Consider the following 15019-nt stretch of genomic DNA (forward strand, 5'->3'; position numbering starts at 1 on the left):
AACTAAGCACAGAACATCAGACTTACTGGCTGAAGCAATCTACACATTACTTATTTTTTTGTTATTGCAGACTGTTCAGTTTATAGAATTATATACGTGCAATGTTAGTTATGCTAATACATGTAAATGATTTGTTGTCTTTGTTTTTCTGCTGCTGCTGCTGATGATGATGATGATGATGATGATGATTGTGGTGGTGGTGGTGATGACGATGATGATGAAAATTTTCACTAAACATGTTAATCTGAACTGCAACATGTCAGTATAAAATTAATAATAGAAATGTAACTTCGTTTTCTTATATCAAATTAAGTATGCTTTCTTACGAAAAAGTGTATGAAATTCTGGCTGTTTATCAGTCATAGCCTGGAGCTCTGCGGAAAATGAGTGTATCGGGCATCAGCATCGTAGTTTCAATAGCTGAGAAATTCTTTACGGAGCTGACTGTTCTAGATGCGTGTTCTGATAAGATATTATTTCCAAAATGCATATAGGCCTATAGAAATTTATTTCAAATTGAAAAATATTATTTCTATAATAAAATAATATTTAGATCTACACCCGCTTTCTTTTTCTTTTTACATTTGTTTGAGTAGGCTATATTATTGGGCTCTATTTCAGATATTTACCAAAATTTGACAAACCCCATTCAAAATGGTTATTTCATGACTTAGACGTCTCTGTTAAAAAACTAGAATCAATTCATTGAATTCATATATTAGCCTATGCCAGCTTTAGACATTTTGGCGGCAAAATGTACGGGCCGCTCAAATCAATAAACAGTTATTTAGGTTTCAGTTATTTATTATCCAAGTCATTTTCTCGCACTGTATAATTTGTCTTTAACGTAATCTTACTTTGCATGTTTCTTGTTAAATCTATAGCACAAAATATACATTTGTAAAATGCTTTTTTCTTCGCGTGAAAAGCTACTAAAAGATGGCGACTAAAGAAACGGGAATTCAGGTTTCTTATATATTTTTGCAAAATGGCCCATTTTCTGGATATTATTTTTAATATTTTCGCACTATTTGGCCACTGATTAAAGATGTTAACACGTTGTTTCGCGTTATCACAGCGATTTCACGAATAACCAATGCCAAAAGAGATGTAAATATAGCAAGTCAATTCGTACCCAAGTCAAGACGTTCCGAGTCTTCTCGAACCTGTAGTACTTGAAAATTTCAACTCTTACACTGTCACTTCTCAGTGCAAAATTATCACAGTTTTACTCGGGCACCAGTAATGGTAATGAATGATTTTAGCAGTGTTTAGTATGCCCAGTTGACACTTGTTTATTTAAATTCTCCTCATTGCACTTACAATTTGCAATTTTTAGAAGAGTTTGGTGGTTTATATTTCTGTGTCATAGGGTGAGAAAAATGTGCAGCCATACCAGGACTCGAACTAATGGCCTCGGAATACCGTTCCAATGTTTTACGGACCGAGCTAGCCGCCTACTAGTCCAAATAATTGTACTCGAGAGCTGAATATTGTTATATTATTTTGACTTGTTGATATCCGCCTTCGAGTACAAACCAGAAAAGGTAAAGAATGTGGTAGCACTGCCCTCTTCTTTGCGTAAGTAACACCCACTGGAATCCGTTGGGTGGGAATTATGTTATAATAATGCAACGGATAAAAAAAAGAAATACATACATAGAAAGCCTGTAATTTTTCCTTTTCAATGATGTATATATTACCGAGATTTCTTGAGAAAAATTCAAACTATGGCAGTTAAAAAAATGCTAAGGTTTAACACGAGTGTACTACATATTGGAAAATGGCCGATCACCGGTAAACACATTACTACACGAAGCGTTTTCATTGGTCACGTCTCCGACCGCCATTACATGAAGACGATTGAAACGTTTGAGGTTTAAATTTTTTACAACAGAAATTCTTGATAAATATGTCCTGTTCTTATGTTTTTTATATGCCCGTTTGAAAAACGGGACATATTATGGGAACGCCCCTGGCGGGCGGATGGGCGGGCGGCGTCCACAGACCTTGTCCGGAGCATATCTTCTACATGCATGGAGGGATTTTGATGAAACTTGGCACAGTTGTTCACCATCATGAGACAGAGTGTCATGCGCAAGAACCAGGTCCCTAGGTCTAAGGTCAAGGTCACACTTAGAGGTTAAAGGTCAAATTCAAGAATGACTTTGTCCGGAGCATATCTTCTTCATGCATGGAGGGATTTTGATGAAATATGGCACAATTGTTCATCATCATGAGACGGAGTGTCATGCACAAAAACCAGGTCCCTAGGTCTAAGGTCAAGGTCACACTTAGAGGTCAAAGGATACAAGAATGAAAAATTCAAGAATGACTTTGTCCAGAGCATATCTTCTTCATGCATGGAAGGATTTTGATGTAGCTTGGCACAGTTGTTCACCATAATGAGAGGGAGTGTCATGCGCAAGAACCAGGTCCCTAGGTCTAAGGTCAAGGTCACACTTAGAGGTCAAAGGATACAAGAATGAAAACTTTGTCCGGAGCATATCTTCTTCATGCATGAAAGGACTTTGATGTAGCTTGGCACAGTTGTTCACCATCATGAGACGGAGTGTCGTGCGCAAGAACCAGGTCCCTAGGGGTTAGGTCAAGGTCACACTTAGAGGTCAAGGATACAAGAATGAAAACTTTGTCCGGAGCATTTCTTCTTCATGCATTGAGGGATTTTGATACAGCTTGGCACAAATGTTCACAAGCACGAGACGGAGTGTCATGTGCAAGAACCAGTTCCCTGGGTCTAAGGTCAAGGTCACACTTAGAGGCCAAAGGTCAGATACAAGAATGACATTGTTCGGAGCATTTCTTCTTCATGCATGGAGGGATTTTGATGTAACTTGGCACAATTGTACACCACCATGAGACGGAGTGTCATGCACTGGTCCCTTCTTTTGAATTACTTCCCTTTGCTGTTACTATAAATAGCTTATATTGTAACTTTTTCATTACAAGTCGTAGGGAAAAATCGAGACCACTTTTCTGTAGTACAACATGCATGTTACATCCAATTCTGAGGTTTATTTTGAGCTATCTCTACCTGGTAAGGATTTTTGTATGGACTTGTAACTTTTTTTTTTTTTTTTTTTTTTTTTTTTAAAGATTAACTTCCCTTAGTTGTTACTATAAATAACTTACATTGTACCTTTTTTATAACTGACCCTAGGGAAAAACCAAGACCACTGTTCTGTGGTACAACATTGAATGATGCTACTTTCAAATTTTGGGTGTTTTTTAAGGTATTTCTACCTGGTAAGGATTTTTTTTGTGGACTTAGAAAAATAAAAGAATTACAATAATTTCTAAAAAAAAAAAAAACATTGTAAACAACTAGAAAATTAAAATTCCATTTGCAAATACAGGTGCTAGTGTAAAGAAATTTGCTGTGACGGGCATATATTGTGACATTCTGGCACTCTTGTTATTTACTATCTATGATTTAAAACAACAGGTAAGCAGTTAGGGCTAAAGAAAAATCGTGACTACTGATAAATCGTAATTTCAATTGACTACAGTTTCCACCACAGTTTTGATTGTTTCTGGTTGAGACCTCTAGGTAGACAACGTAAAATATCAAAATGTAAAATCGGTCTGCCCGAGGTCTCATTATTTAGACTAGCCGCCTACACACTTTCTCCCATTTTAATAGTCGGGTTCTATACCGTGACACCTCATAATATGAAGTAAGACAAAGCCTTAAAGCTAGCATTTTGTGCCATCATACCAGTTACAACAAATATCATACTTTGTAAATTTTGCAGGCAGCCAGTATAAGTGTCACTATGACGTGATTTACTATTCGCCGTGTTTCCTTATTGGCATTAAGAACATTAGTCACATTTTTTCTAATTTCTTTTCAATATTAAATCTTTTGATTTTTTTTCAGCTAAATGGAAACATCTCTTGCATAATTTTAGAGTGATAAATAAATAATTTGCAGCAATTTAACAACGTTCTATATTTTGTTACGGAGAAAACTAGAAGATTCCTTGCAGCTAGGTGCACATTGTTAGCTTCCCCTGAAAGTTTTGAAAACCACCACTATGTGTGAAAGTGTAGTTTGTTAAGTACTACGTTATTGAGTCGGCTAAATGCTGAAAGCGTTTGACGAGTCCTTGCTATCGCCCGATTTCTCATACTCATTAAATTGCCTCACAACGCAGCGAATTGATGTAGGTCCATTAGATTGTCCCTAATTTTAAAGAGTTCATTGATCGGATGAAGTTCAGTTATGTCAATCCCATTTGCTATGACCAATATACGATGTAATCTGTCAAATTTATGAAGTGTAATTGAGCAATATTCGAATAAAGCCACGTATTTTCTTCCGCGGTAACTCATTAAGCATAAAAATGAATAACGATTCTGTGGGATTTGGTAATACATTTGCGCATATGATTATGGTGACTAATGTTATGCCCTTTTGTCACAGAATAGCAAATATGATGTTCACAAATTCAAATAAAAACTGCATATTAACTTATTAGCCAAATTATCCATTTGTTACCCTGTCCGTTTCAAAAAATAATCTTTAAAATCATTGCGCAAATAACAAATATATTGCGCTGTGCATTTCATGAATTGCATAGACTTACCAAGCTTGCGTAACATCCAGCGAAAGACAAAATATAGTTCCAGAACATACTGCTAGTATTATTGAGTCGGGTACCTCTGAAAGCATTGGAATGTCTGTTATCAAAGAGTTTACCACATCGATGAAATTAAATTATGACAGCTTCATTTTAAATGATCTGAATAAGATATGTGCAGTACGTTAATTCTTCCGCGAGACTTCGCGGATGAATCCTTATTACATTCTGGGCACTTGTCGGCGAACACATGTGACCTGTTTATAACGACGCTTCTACGACTTTGTGTTTGAAAATACGGACCTCGGTTTACGGAAAAAATACTACGAAGATCTGCCGAACAAAATGATGCAAAATCGCGAGTGGCGAAAATGCAACAGGGTTCGCACAGGCCTTGAAAAGTCCTTGAAAAATTGTAAAAAGTCCTTGAATTTTTTCTCTGATATTCTGTATGAACCATGTGCAAACTACGTTCTAAATCATAACCTTTCTGGAATTTTGACTGGTTCGGATAATTTGCTTACGATTCAGGTCACAAAAAAATGAAACCGTCACCCATTCTGCGTTTCATGATGGGTTGAATTTTGCAGTCAGTAAGCGGATAAATTATCAGGAAAAGAAGCTCTTATACTGGTTTGTTTAATTACTACTATTTTAAAAATGATTTTATTTCTTATTTTTCGAGAAATAAACAAATTGGCGAAACATTAAATTGCATTTTCTTGTAGTTTTGAAATCAAAAGTAGATCATCTATGTTAGGTTGCTTTGACGAAACGAAACAATTTTTTTTATGAAATGATTTAAATAAGAGGTAATTTCACCGTAAACTTCAATGTCAGATACTGCCAACTGCTGCTAAACTGTCTTTGTATCATCACAATTTGTAAAACATATTGTTGAAACTTGAGATTTTGGCGTATTTAGAAAAGTGTAATCGTATCCGGATATAATATTTTGGATAAATATCGAGCTGTGTTATGAAATTTTAACATTCAAGTAACAGACATGATAGATATTATTGTAACAGAAATGATTCTAGAATTTATTTTTATAACACATAGTAGAATCTATAGCAGATCGACTTATATTCTAGTCCTGAGGCATGACCTGAAAATAAAAATATGAAGTGACAGTCATTCATACTTTGGATATTGTAATACTAAAAAGAATCTAGGTAATATTTAGAAATTGAAACATATGATTTTCAGTTAGAAGACGCACCAAAGGCTGTATCAAGGGTCTACATTTTCAAAATTTTCTTGTGGTAATACCCCAATATCCTCCCACACCCTCCCCCCATATTGCCACTTTACAGTTTGATACATTTGCCCTTTTACCAGCTGCTACAAAAATGGCTCAAACATTTTTCAGCCCAGTCTGGCCCTGTCTGTCTACATGAATCAAAATGGATAATTGAAAGTGCATGGACTTGGGGACTACTGACATGGTTTTAAGCGGGAAGGAACAGCCCTCCCCACACCCAGCCTGATACCGACCATGTAAAAATGGCTCAAACATTTTTCAGCCCAGTCTGGGCCTGTCTGTCTACATGAATCAAAATGGATAATTGAAAGTGCATGGACTTGGGGACTTCTGACATGGTTTTGAAGGGGTTAAATGGTCTGAAATAGAATAAATGATGGTATTAACTAAAAAAAACTGCATTTATTAATATCGGTTATCTTTTCCGAAATTGGTAGCTAGTCTGAGTAACTTCCCTTAGTTTCGAATGTGCAATTTTCCTGTCAGTGTAAACATTCATGACACTATATATTGACACTCATCAACATTTACATATCTTTAAACGAAAAAGTAAGTATACCTTAAATTCACATCACTTATAATATGATTGAACAATACCTAATGTATGATACGGTTATCACTAGGCCCTTTATCTGTAAAATACCTGAACAGTCCTTTCGTCCATCTGTTACAAATTGTATGTGGCAATCCGCGCTATAAAATTTCAATATATAAATTGTCATATTCAAATTATATCATGTGCGAATATATACCAGCCGATAAATGCCTGTTTTGGTAATGCCGGAGGCAAATGTTTACTGAAAAAATATATATAGTCATGGGCAGTATCTTAGTGTCAGCTGTCAAATTGTAGTTTGTACTTTCAGCATTTTTATTTTTGCGAAACACTCTTCAATTTTAGAGAAATATACTTGTATAATGTCAATCAAAGTTTAACTAGGCATCGATTAAATATCCATTTCATTGATAATTATTGTAACAAAATCTCTGTTCAGTTCGGGAAAAAAACTAAAAACAGACTGAAACTGGTAGACTATACCACCAGTATACAATCATTAGCCGACTCTCAGGCCCTTCAGGCCTTTGATAAATTTTGGTGGGAAAATCATCTACTATCAGTGAGGTATCAAACCAATGATCGCCCTGCTTGCAAGTCAGGTGCTCTACCAACTGAGCTAACTGCATGGTTTAGAACCCTGAAATCACTAAACTTCCTCTCTTTAATTTTGAGGGCTTAAACGTAGAATCATAGAGCAAGGCATCCACTGTTAAGCTTTTTATAGAGTATAACCTCTGCAAATTCCGCATGCTCTGTATAACTTAACCACTTAGGCTTCCTTTACAGTAGAATCGCAGAGTGAGGCATCAACTGTTCAGCTTTTTATAGAGTATAACCTCTGCAAATTCCGCATGCTCTGTATAACTAACCACTTAGGCTTCCTTTACAGTAGAATCGCAGAGTGAGGCATCAACTGTTCAGCTTCCAACTGAGTATAGCACCTGCAAACCAAATGATCTACATGACCTGGCCACAGTAGCCCGCACTTTCCAATTTACCTTGTTGTGAATGTTATATTTTTGGTGAGAAAATGATCAACCCTGTGTAGGACTTGAACTTATGATCCCATGCCTGCAAGTCAGGTGCTGTACTAACTGAGCTAACCATTCTGGATAAAGAAAAAAAGATTTATTTTCGATTTTTATTTTCAGTTTTTGGCACGGCTAGGAAGTAGACCATCACTTACTGGCATCCAACCAATCATATTTGGTGAACAAGGACCACAGACAAAAGATGTGATAGAACTATATGGTGGTGAAGGAACTGGTAAGATACTGTGATGAATTCTAACTTCCAAAACTTGACAGCTCAGACTTGTTTCTTTTTAGCTCACCTGTCACGTAGTGTGTTTTTGTGATCAACCAAGGTCCGTTGTCATCGTCCATCCACAATTTTTTTATGAACACAATTGAGACCACATTTTGCAATCAATTTTAATCAAACTTGCACAAAACTTGTTTTGGTATAATATCTCGATTCCTTTCTAAAACTGGCCAAATCCCGCCATGTATTTCAGATATATGGCCCCTTAAAGGACCAAAAATTGCTACTCTGGCTTTTGCAGCTATATAGAGACTTCATTTACAGACTTGATACAAACTTGCAAAATATCTTTAACAACAATAGATCTTGGATTGCATGATGAATCCGTCAGATCCAATTATAGGTTCCAGAGTTATAACACCTAACTGACCCATTACCTTGTGAAAATAATAGAAGTAACATTTTACATTCGATTTTAACCACAACTTCGGTCCAAATAAGATCTAGGTTCCTTCTGTAAACCTACTAGATTCCATCATGTGTTCTAGAGTTACTGCCCCTAAAAGGAGCAACATTTTCTATTTTGGCCCTTTCAGTCATATAGGGGTGTCATTTATGCTTTGATTTGATACAAACTTGCACAGAATGTTTGTCTTGATGATCTCTAGGCCAAGTTTGAAACCGAGTCTAAAACCGGGTTTAAAAACTAGGCAACCAGGTTAAATCAAAGGAAAAGTTTAACACCCTAGAGGCCACATTTATACTCAATCTGACTAAAGTACTTGATCTTCTAAACGAAGATCTGAGAACGACCCATTCACATTCGTCTTCTGTATATTTTGGATTTCCAATATTGCTATTTTTATTTTCGCAAATCTATTTTTGTTTGAACCAGTCAGACAACTTGTTCGAATGTCAAAGAGTAAGAAAAATTTGCAGTTAATCCAGGGCTCGAACCAGGGACCTCTCGTTTACAGAGTAAGTGCCCTACCGACTGAGCTAACCGGCTATCTGACATCTTGCAACATAACAATTGTTGATATCAAAACCCAAGGCTTTTAAAAGCTTGCAGAATGTTGTAAGGTAGCTTTTGATTGGCTAGCGGAAGGGTTGTCAGAACGAGGCCATCAATAGCTCGTTGTCAGATCCTATGCGTAGCGTAATAGGAGATGTACTTTAGTCAGATTGCATTTATACTGTAACCCAATCTCCATGAAACTTAGTCAGAATGTTTATCTTGATAATTCCTGTGCAGAATTTAAAACTGGGTCATATAGGATCAAAAACTAGGTCACCCGGTCAAATCAAAGGAAAACGTTGTTAACATTTTGAGGTCACATTTATGACCCTATCTTCATGAAACTTGGTTACAAGAATGCTAATTATTCCTACGCCAAGTTTGAAACTGGGTCATGTGGGGTCAAAAACTAGGTCACCTGGTCAAGTCAAAGGAAAAGCTTTTTAACACTGTAGAGGCCACATTTATGACCCTATCTTCTTGAAACTTAGTCAAAATGTTTATTTTGATGATTCTTGGGCCAAGTTTGAATCTGGATGATGTGGATCCAAAAACTAGGTCACCTGCTCAAATAAAAGGAAATGCTTGTTAACACTACAGAGGCCGCATTTATAACAATATCTTCATGAAACATGGTCAGAATGACTATCTTGATGATTCCTATGCAAAGTTCGAATCTGGGTCATGTGAATGAAAAAACTAGGTCACTCAGTCAAATCAGAGGTAACGCTTTTTAACACTGTAGAGGCCACATTTATGACCCTTTCTTCATGAAACTTGGTCAGAATGTTTGTTTTGATAATTCCAAGGCCAAGTTTGAATCTGGGTGATTCAGATTCAAAAACTAGGTCACCTGCTTAATCAAAATGCTTGTTAACTCTAGAGGCCACATTTATGACCTTATCTTCATAAAACGTTATCCCAGTGCTTTAGTAGTTGATGACAGATACTTTAGTTTTCTAGTTGTGTATCAGTGCTCGAATCTTGTGAATAAGGTCTAAAAAAAATTCTTTGTTTCTGGTAACATGCTCAAAAAAATTAGGGAAGGTAGGTCGGAAAATTTTTTTTTTGGAAATTTTTTTTATTAAGGGAGACTTTTCAGAAATTATTTTTTTGTCAAAAAATGATTACAAATAAGGGGGTTATGCCTTTAGAGCATCAGTAATTTGATTTCTAACATTACTGGCCATGTTTAAAAGATAAAAAAGTGTAGTTTTGCATCTTTTTGTTAAAAAGTTCAAAAAAATATTCTCCAAACATTTAGGGTCGGTCCAAAAATTTACGGTAGGTCGGGATACTGGAAACAAACAATTTTTTTTTTTTACCTAAATAAAGATTGATAAAACTTTGCCATAGAGTGGTGTACTGCAACAGAAACCAACCTACTTCAGCTACAAAAATTGTCGTATCAGTGTAAGTTGAGGGTGACTGCAGTTGCAGTAAGTATGCTAAAGGTTAACAAATTATAGTTTTGAAATAGGCTTTGCTATTCGGCCTGTAGGATTCAAACCGTGACAAATGTTTATCTTTACCAAGTGATCCCCATCCTGCAGTTAAACTATAACGATGAAACTTTATCTGCATATAAAGATTTTTAAATGCATGTTGACCAGTATTATTCAAATCATGACCCCTGGGGTCACATAGACATAAGTAGTAGTAAACTAGGCACAGACACTACATATATTGTATGTAGCATATTTAAAAGGTGAGCAGTATAGGGTCATCATGACCCTCTTTTATAAGTAACATTTTGTTTTTAAAAATTATAAATGCCATTTGCAAGTTTCAAGATAAAATTTAGAAAGTCTACTTTAGATAAAAACTTAATCAACGCAATCCAACTATACTCAAAGTTGCAATTAGATGCTCATTCAAATTGTTATATTGTGAAAAATGTATTTTATATTGATTAACTAGATAGGAAAAAGGGCAATGGTTAGAATTCAAATTTATTTGTCTTTTTGCTTTAGCAATGTATTAGTGGTTTATACAGGAGTCCAGTAGGTAGTAGATGGAGGCTAGGTACTCAGAATACATTTGAATGGTAACTTGAAGTTACTCAGGCTGAAGTAAAGGCATAACATTGCTATCATGGCTTATTGTTACAAAATTTGAAGTGTTTAGCTAAATGTGATATTCAAATCTGTCAAAAGGGGCCTCCATGGCTGAACAGTTCAGGTCATTGACTTTAATCATACGCTCCTCACTGCTGTGGGTCCAGTAATTGCTTGAGTGTGTAGAATTCTTTCTTTGTGAATAAGAGATCCAGTTGGCTTGCAGAATATCAGTGGTTCTACCCAGATGCCTAACTGTATTTGAAATATTGCCAAAAGTAATTTCCAAGGGAACTCTACTATGAAAGCTGGAAAGTCACCATATAACGCAACACTTTTGTCTTTGTGACTTTAAAACCAAAATACTTACCCAGAAAAGAATGTACTATAGATATTTATGGCAATGGGTAATAAGCAGTGAATTTCCTTAGGGGTGGTTTCAACTTGTAGTTACAGTCGCACTACTCTAAGCCTTAACTGTGTTTCTATCATTTATCTTTTGTTGTTGTTTTTAGGTAAAACAGAGTTGCTGGTACACTTAATTTGTAGATGCATTCTACCAGAGTACTGGAACAATGTTCCACTGGATGGGCATGGCGCTGGTGTTGTTTTCATTGATACAGATTTCAAGTTTTCAGTCATACGTTTAGTTACTGTCATTGAAAAATATATTTTGGATAAAGCCAGAGACTGCTCCAAATTTACTGCGATAGATTCAGACAGTATTGAATCCTTCATTCGTGAATGTTTAAAGAAGTTACATATCTTACGGTGTACAAGTAGTGAACAGTTAGTTGTAACGTTACACAATCTTGAAAATTTGATCTGTAATGAATCAAGTGTATCTGTTATAATGATTGACAGTATTTCAACATTTTACTGGATTGATAAATCTAATGGAGGAGACAGCATTCAGGCTCAGGAATCCAACATGAAATATGTAACAGAAATTCTCTCTAAATTGATTAACACTTACAATTTAACACTGTTAGTTACAAAAGCTGTTGTATATAAGAAGAAAGGACAGAACGATTGTTTTGAAGGTGAATCTGGGATGCAATCACTTTCTAAACATTTTGCAAATCAAGATTTAGAATTGTTCCATGCAGAGTTTATGTGTAAACCATGGCAGCGACTTGTCAGTCATAGATTAGTTCTTGTGAAAGATTTAAGAGAAGGGAACCAGGAACAGTTATTTGTTATTGGTGGAGACTGTGCACAGGGGAACCAAACATTTAAAGTTTGTGAATCTGGAATCAAGTTTCTTAGTTAAAGTTTCATCAAATATAGTTTTAAGATAACTTCTTCTCATTGTTTACTGAATTTGACTTGTTATTAATTAATGTTCTACTGAATGTTTTTAGCTCATGTGACAGGGTGAGCTTTTGTGATCGCCCTTCGTCAGTCGTCTGTCCGTCCACAATTTCTTGTCTGCACGATAGTGGTTTCATTTATGATTTTATTTTAACCGAACTTGCACACAACTTGAATCACCATAAGATCTTGGTTCCTTTCTTGAACTGTCCGGATCCCATTATGGGTTCTAGAGATATGGTCCCTGAAAGGGCCAGAATTAGCTATTTTGACCTTGTCTGCACAATAGCAACTTTATTTATGATTTGATTTTTACCAAACTTGCACACAATTTGTATCACCATAAGATCTTGGTTCCTTTCTTGAACTTGCCAGATTCCATTATGGGTTCCAGAGTTATGGTCCCTGAAAGTGCCAAAATTTTCTATTTTGACCTTGTCTGCACAATAGGCCAAATAGCAGCTTCATTTATGATTTGAATTTAATCAAACTTGCACAAAACTTGTGTTACCATAAGATCTCGGTTCCTTTCTTGAACCAGCCAGATCCCTTAATGGGTTTCAGAGTTATGGCCCCTGAAAGGGCCAAAATTAGCTATTTTGACCTTGTCTGCGCAATAGCAGTTTCATTTATGATTTGATTTTAACCAAACTTGCACACAACTTGTATCACCACAAGATCTTGATTCCTTTTTTGAACTGGCCAGATTCTATTATGGGTTCCAGAGTTATGGCTCCTGATAGGGCCAGAATTAGCTTTTTTGACCTTGTCTGCACAATAGCAGCTTCATTTATGATTTGAATTTAATCAGACTTGCACAAAAACTTGTGACACCATAAGATCTTGGTTCCTTTCTTGAATTGGCCAGATCCCATAATGGGTTCCAGAGTTATGGCCCCTGAAAGGGCCAAAATTAGCTATTTTGACTTTGTCTGCACAATAGCAGCTTCATTTATGATTTGATTTTAACCAAACTTGCACACAACTTGTATCACTATAAGATCTGGATTCCTTTTTATACGCCCTCGTATTATGTTATCGCCTCGGTGTCTGTCTGTCTGTCTGTCAGTCTGTCTGTTGGTTAGCAATTTCCCTGCCGCTCAGTAACTCTTGAACCCCTTGAAGGATTTCAAAGAAACCTGATACAAATGTTCACCTCATCCAAAAGACAGCCTACTTTTTGAACTCATATAACCCAGTTTTGAACTTGGCTTAGGAATCATTAAGATAAACATTCTGACCAAGTTTCATGAAGATATGCTCATAAATGTAGCCCCTAGAGTGTTAATAGCTTTTGCTTTGATTTGACCTATTTTTGTCCCCACATGACCCAGCATCTAATCTAGCCTAGAGATCATCATTATAAACATTCTGTGCAAGTTTTATCAAATCAAAGCATAAATGAAACCTCTATTTGACTGAAATTCAGGGGCAGTAACTCTAGAACCCATGAAGGAATTTAGCCGGTTTTCGAAAGGAACCGAGGTCTAGGGTCTGTGTATGTGGTTAAAATCGAAGCAAACAGAAGACAAAAGTAAGAGTTATAGGACCTGGTATGAGAACTTGAGTCGTGATGTTTTAAAACTGTTTTCATGTTCTAATTCCAAAGAAAAACATCATTTTTGTCAAATTTTCTCTGTCAAAACAGGGAATAATTATACCCCCACCAAACATGTTTGAGGGGGGTATATAGGAGTCAGTTTTGTCGCGTCCCGTCCCGTCCAGTCCCGTCGTGTCCCGAAATCTATTATCTCAGTTACTACCAAATGGATTTGATTCAAACTTAAAATACATGTTCCACCTTATCACCCACATCATGTGACACAAGGTGCATAACTCTTGACACCAAGTTTTCATGAATTATGTCCCCTTTTACTTAGAATTTAAGGTTAATTTTGTTGTATTTTCACTATATCTCAGTTATTACTAAATGGATTTGATTCAAACTTAAAATAGATGTTCCACCTCATCACCCACATCATGTGACATAAGGTGCATAACTCTGACACCATTTTTTTATGAATTATGCCCCTTTTTACTAAGAATTTAAGGTTGATTTTGATGTATTTTCACTTTATCTCAGTTACTACTAAAAGGATTTGATTCAAACTTAAAATAGATGTTCCACCTCATCACCCACATCATGTGCCCACATCATGTGACACAAGGTGCATAACTCTGACACCAAGTTTTCATGAATTATGTCCCCTTTTACTTAGAATTTAAGGTTAATTTTGTTGTATTTTCACTATATCTCAGTTATTACTAAATGGATTTGATTCAGACTTAAAATAGTTGTTCCACCTCATCACCCAGATGATGTGACATAAGGTGCTTAACTCTGACATAAATTTTTTATGAATTATGTCCCCTTTTACTTTAAATTTAAGGTTGATTTTGATGTATTTTCACTATATCTCAATTATTACTAAAAGGATTTGATTCAAACTTAAAATAGATGTTCCACCTCATCACCCACATCATGTGACACAAGGTGCATAACTCTGACACCAATTTTTCATGAATTATGCCCCTTTTTACTTAGAATTTAAGGTTAATTTTGATGTATTTTCACTATATCTCAATTACTACTGAATGGATTTGATTCAGATTTAAAATAGATGTTCCACCTCATCACCCACATCATGTGACACAAGGTGCATAACTCTGACACTATTTTTCTTGAATTGTGTCCCCTTTTACCTAGAATTTAAGGTTAATTTTGATGTATTTTCACTATATCTCATTCTGATTGGCTTAGAGCCAAAGGGAAGTAACCTTTTTTTAACCTTTGTACTGAGTTTCTTCCCCTTAAATTCCAGGAATTAGTCTATTTTTAGAAATCCTATTTTTAGATTTTCAATATTTCAGGTATTTTTCTAACTTTTTTATTATAAGTCCTATGTAAAAAGTAAAAACATTTTTCTGTGGTAACATGGG

General features: G+C 35.7%; 1 protein-coding gene across 1 annotated transcript; it reads left to right on the forward strand.

Annotated features, from left to right (window-relative positions):
* The first annotated feature begins 827 nt into the window (after positions 1-827).
* On the forward strand, positions 828-12066 carry LOC123535044 (DNA repair protein XRCC2-like). Its single transcript, XM_045317603.2, has 3 exons — positions 828-966; positions 7579-7693; positions 11281-12066. The coding sequence occupies exons 1-3, from the start codon at positions 940-942 to the stop codon at positions 12036-12038; spliced, it is 900 nt and encodes a 299-aa protein (XP_045173538.2). The 5' UTR covers positions 828-939; the 3' UTR covers positions 12039-12066.
* Positions 12067-15019: the final 2953 nt, after the last annotated feature.

Source organism: Mercenaria mercenaria, chromosome 15 (genome assembly GCF_021730395.1).
Source record: "Mercenaria mercenaria strain notata chromosome 15, MADL_Memer_1, whole genome shotgun sequence".
NCBI lineage: Eukaryota > Metazoa > Mollusca > Bivalvia > Venerida > Veneridae > Mercenaria > Mercenaria mercenaria.

Bases quoted from the DNA above. Each gene is read 5' to 3' on its own strand.
- LOC123535044 (XM_045317603.2), top strand. From the start codon at position 940: ATGGCGACTAAAGAAACGGGAATTCAG. The intron at 967-7,578 runs GTTTCTTATATA...TTTTATTTTCAG, and splicing joins CTAAAGAAACGGGAATTCAG to TTTTTGGCACGGCTAGGAAG. The intron at 7,694-11,280 runs GTAAGATACTGT...TGTTGTTTTTAG, and splicing joins ATATGGTGGTGAAGGAACTG to GTAAAACAGAGTTGCTGGTA.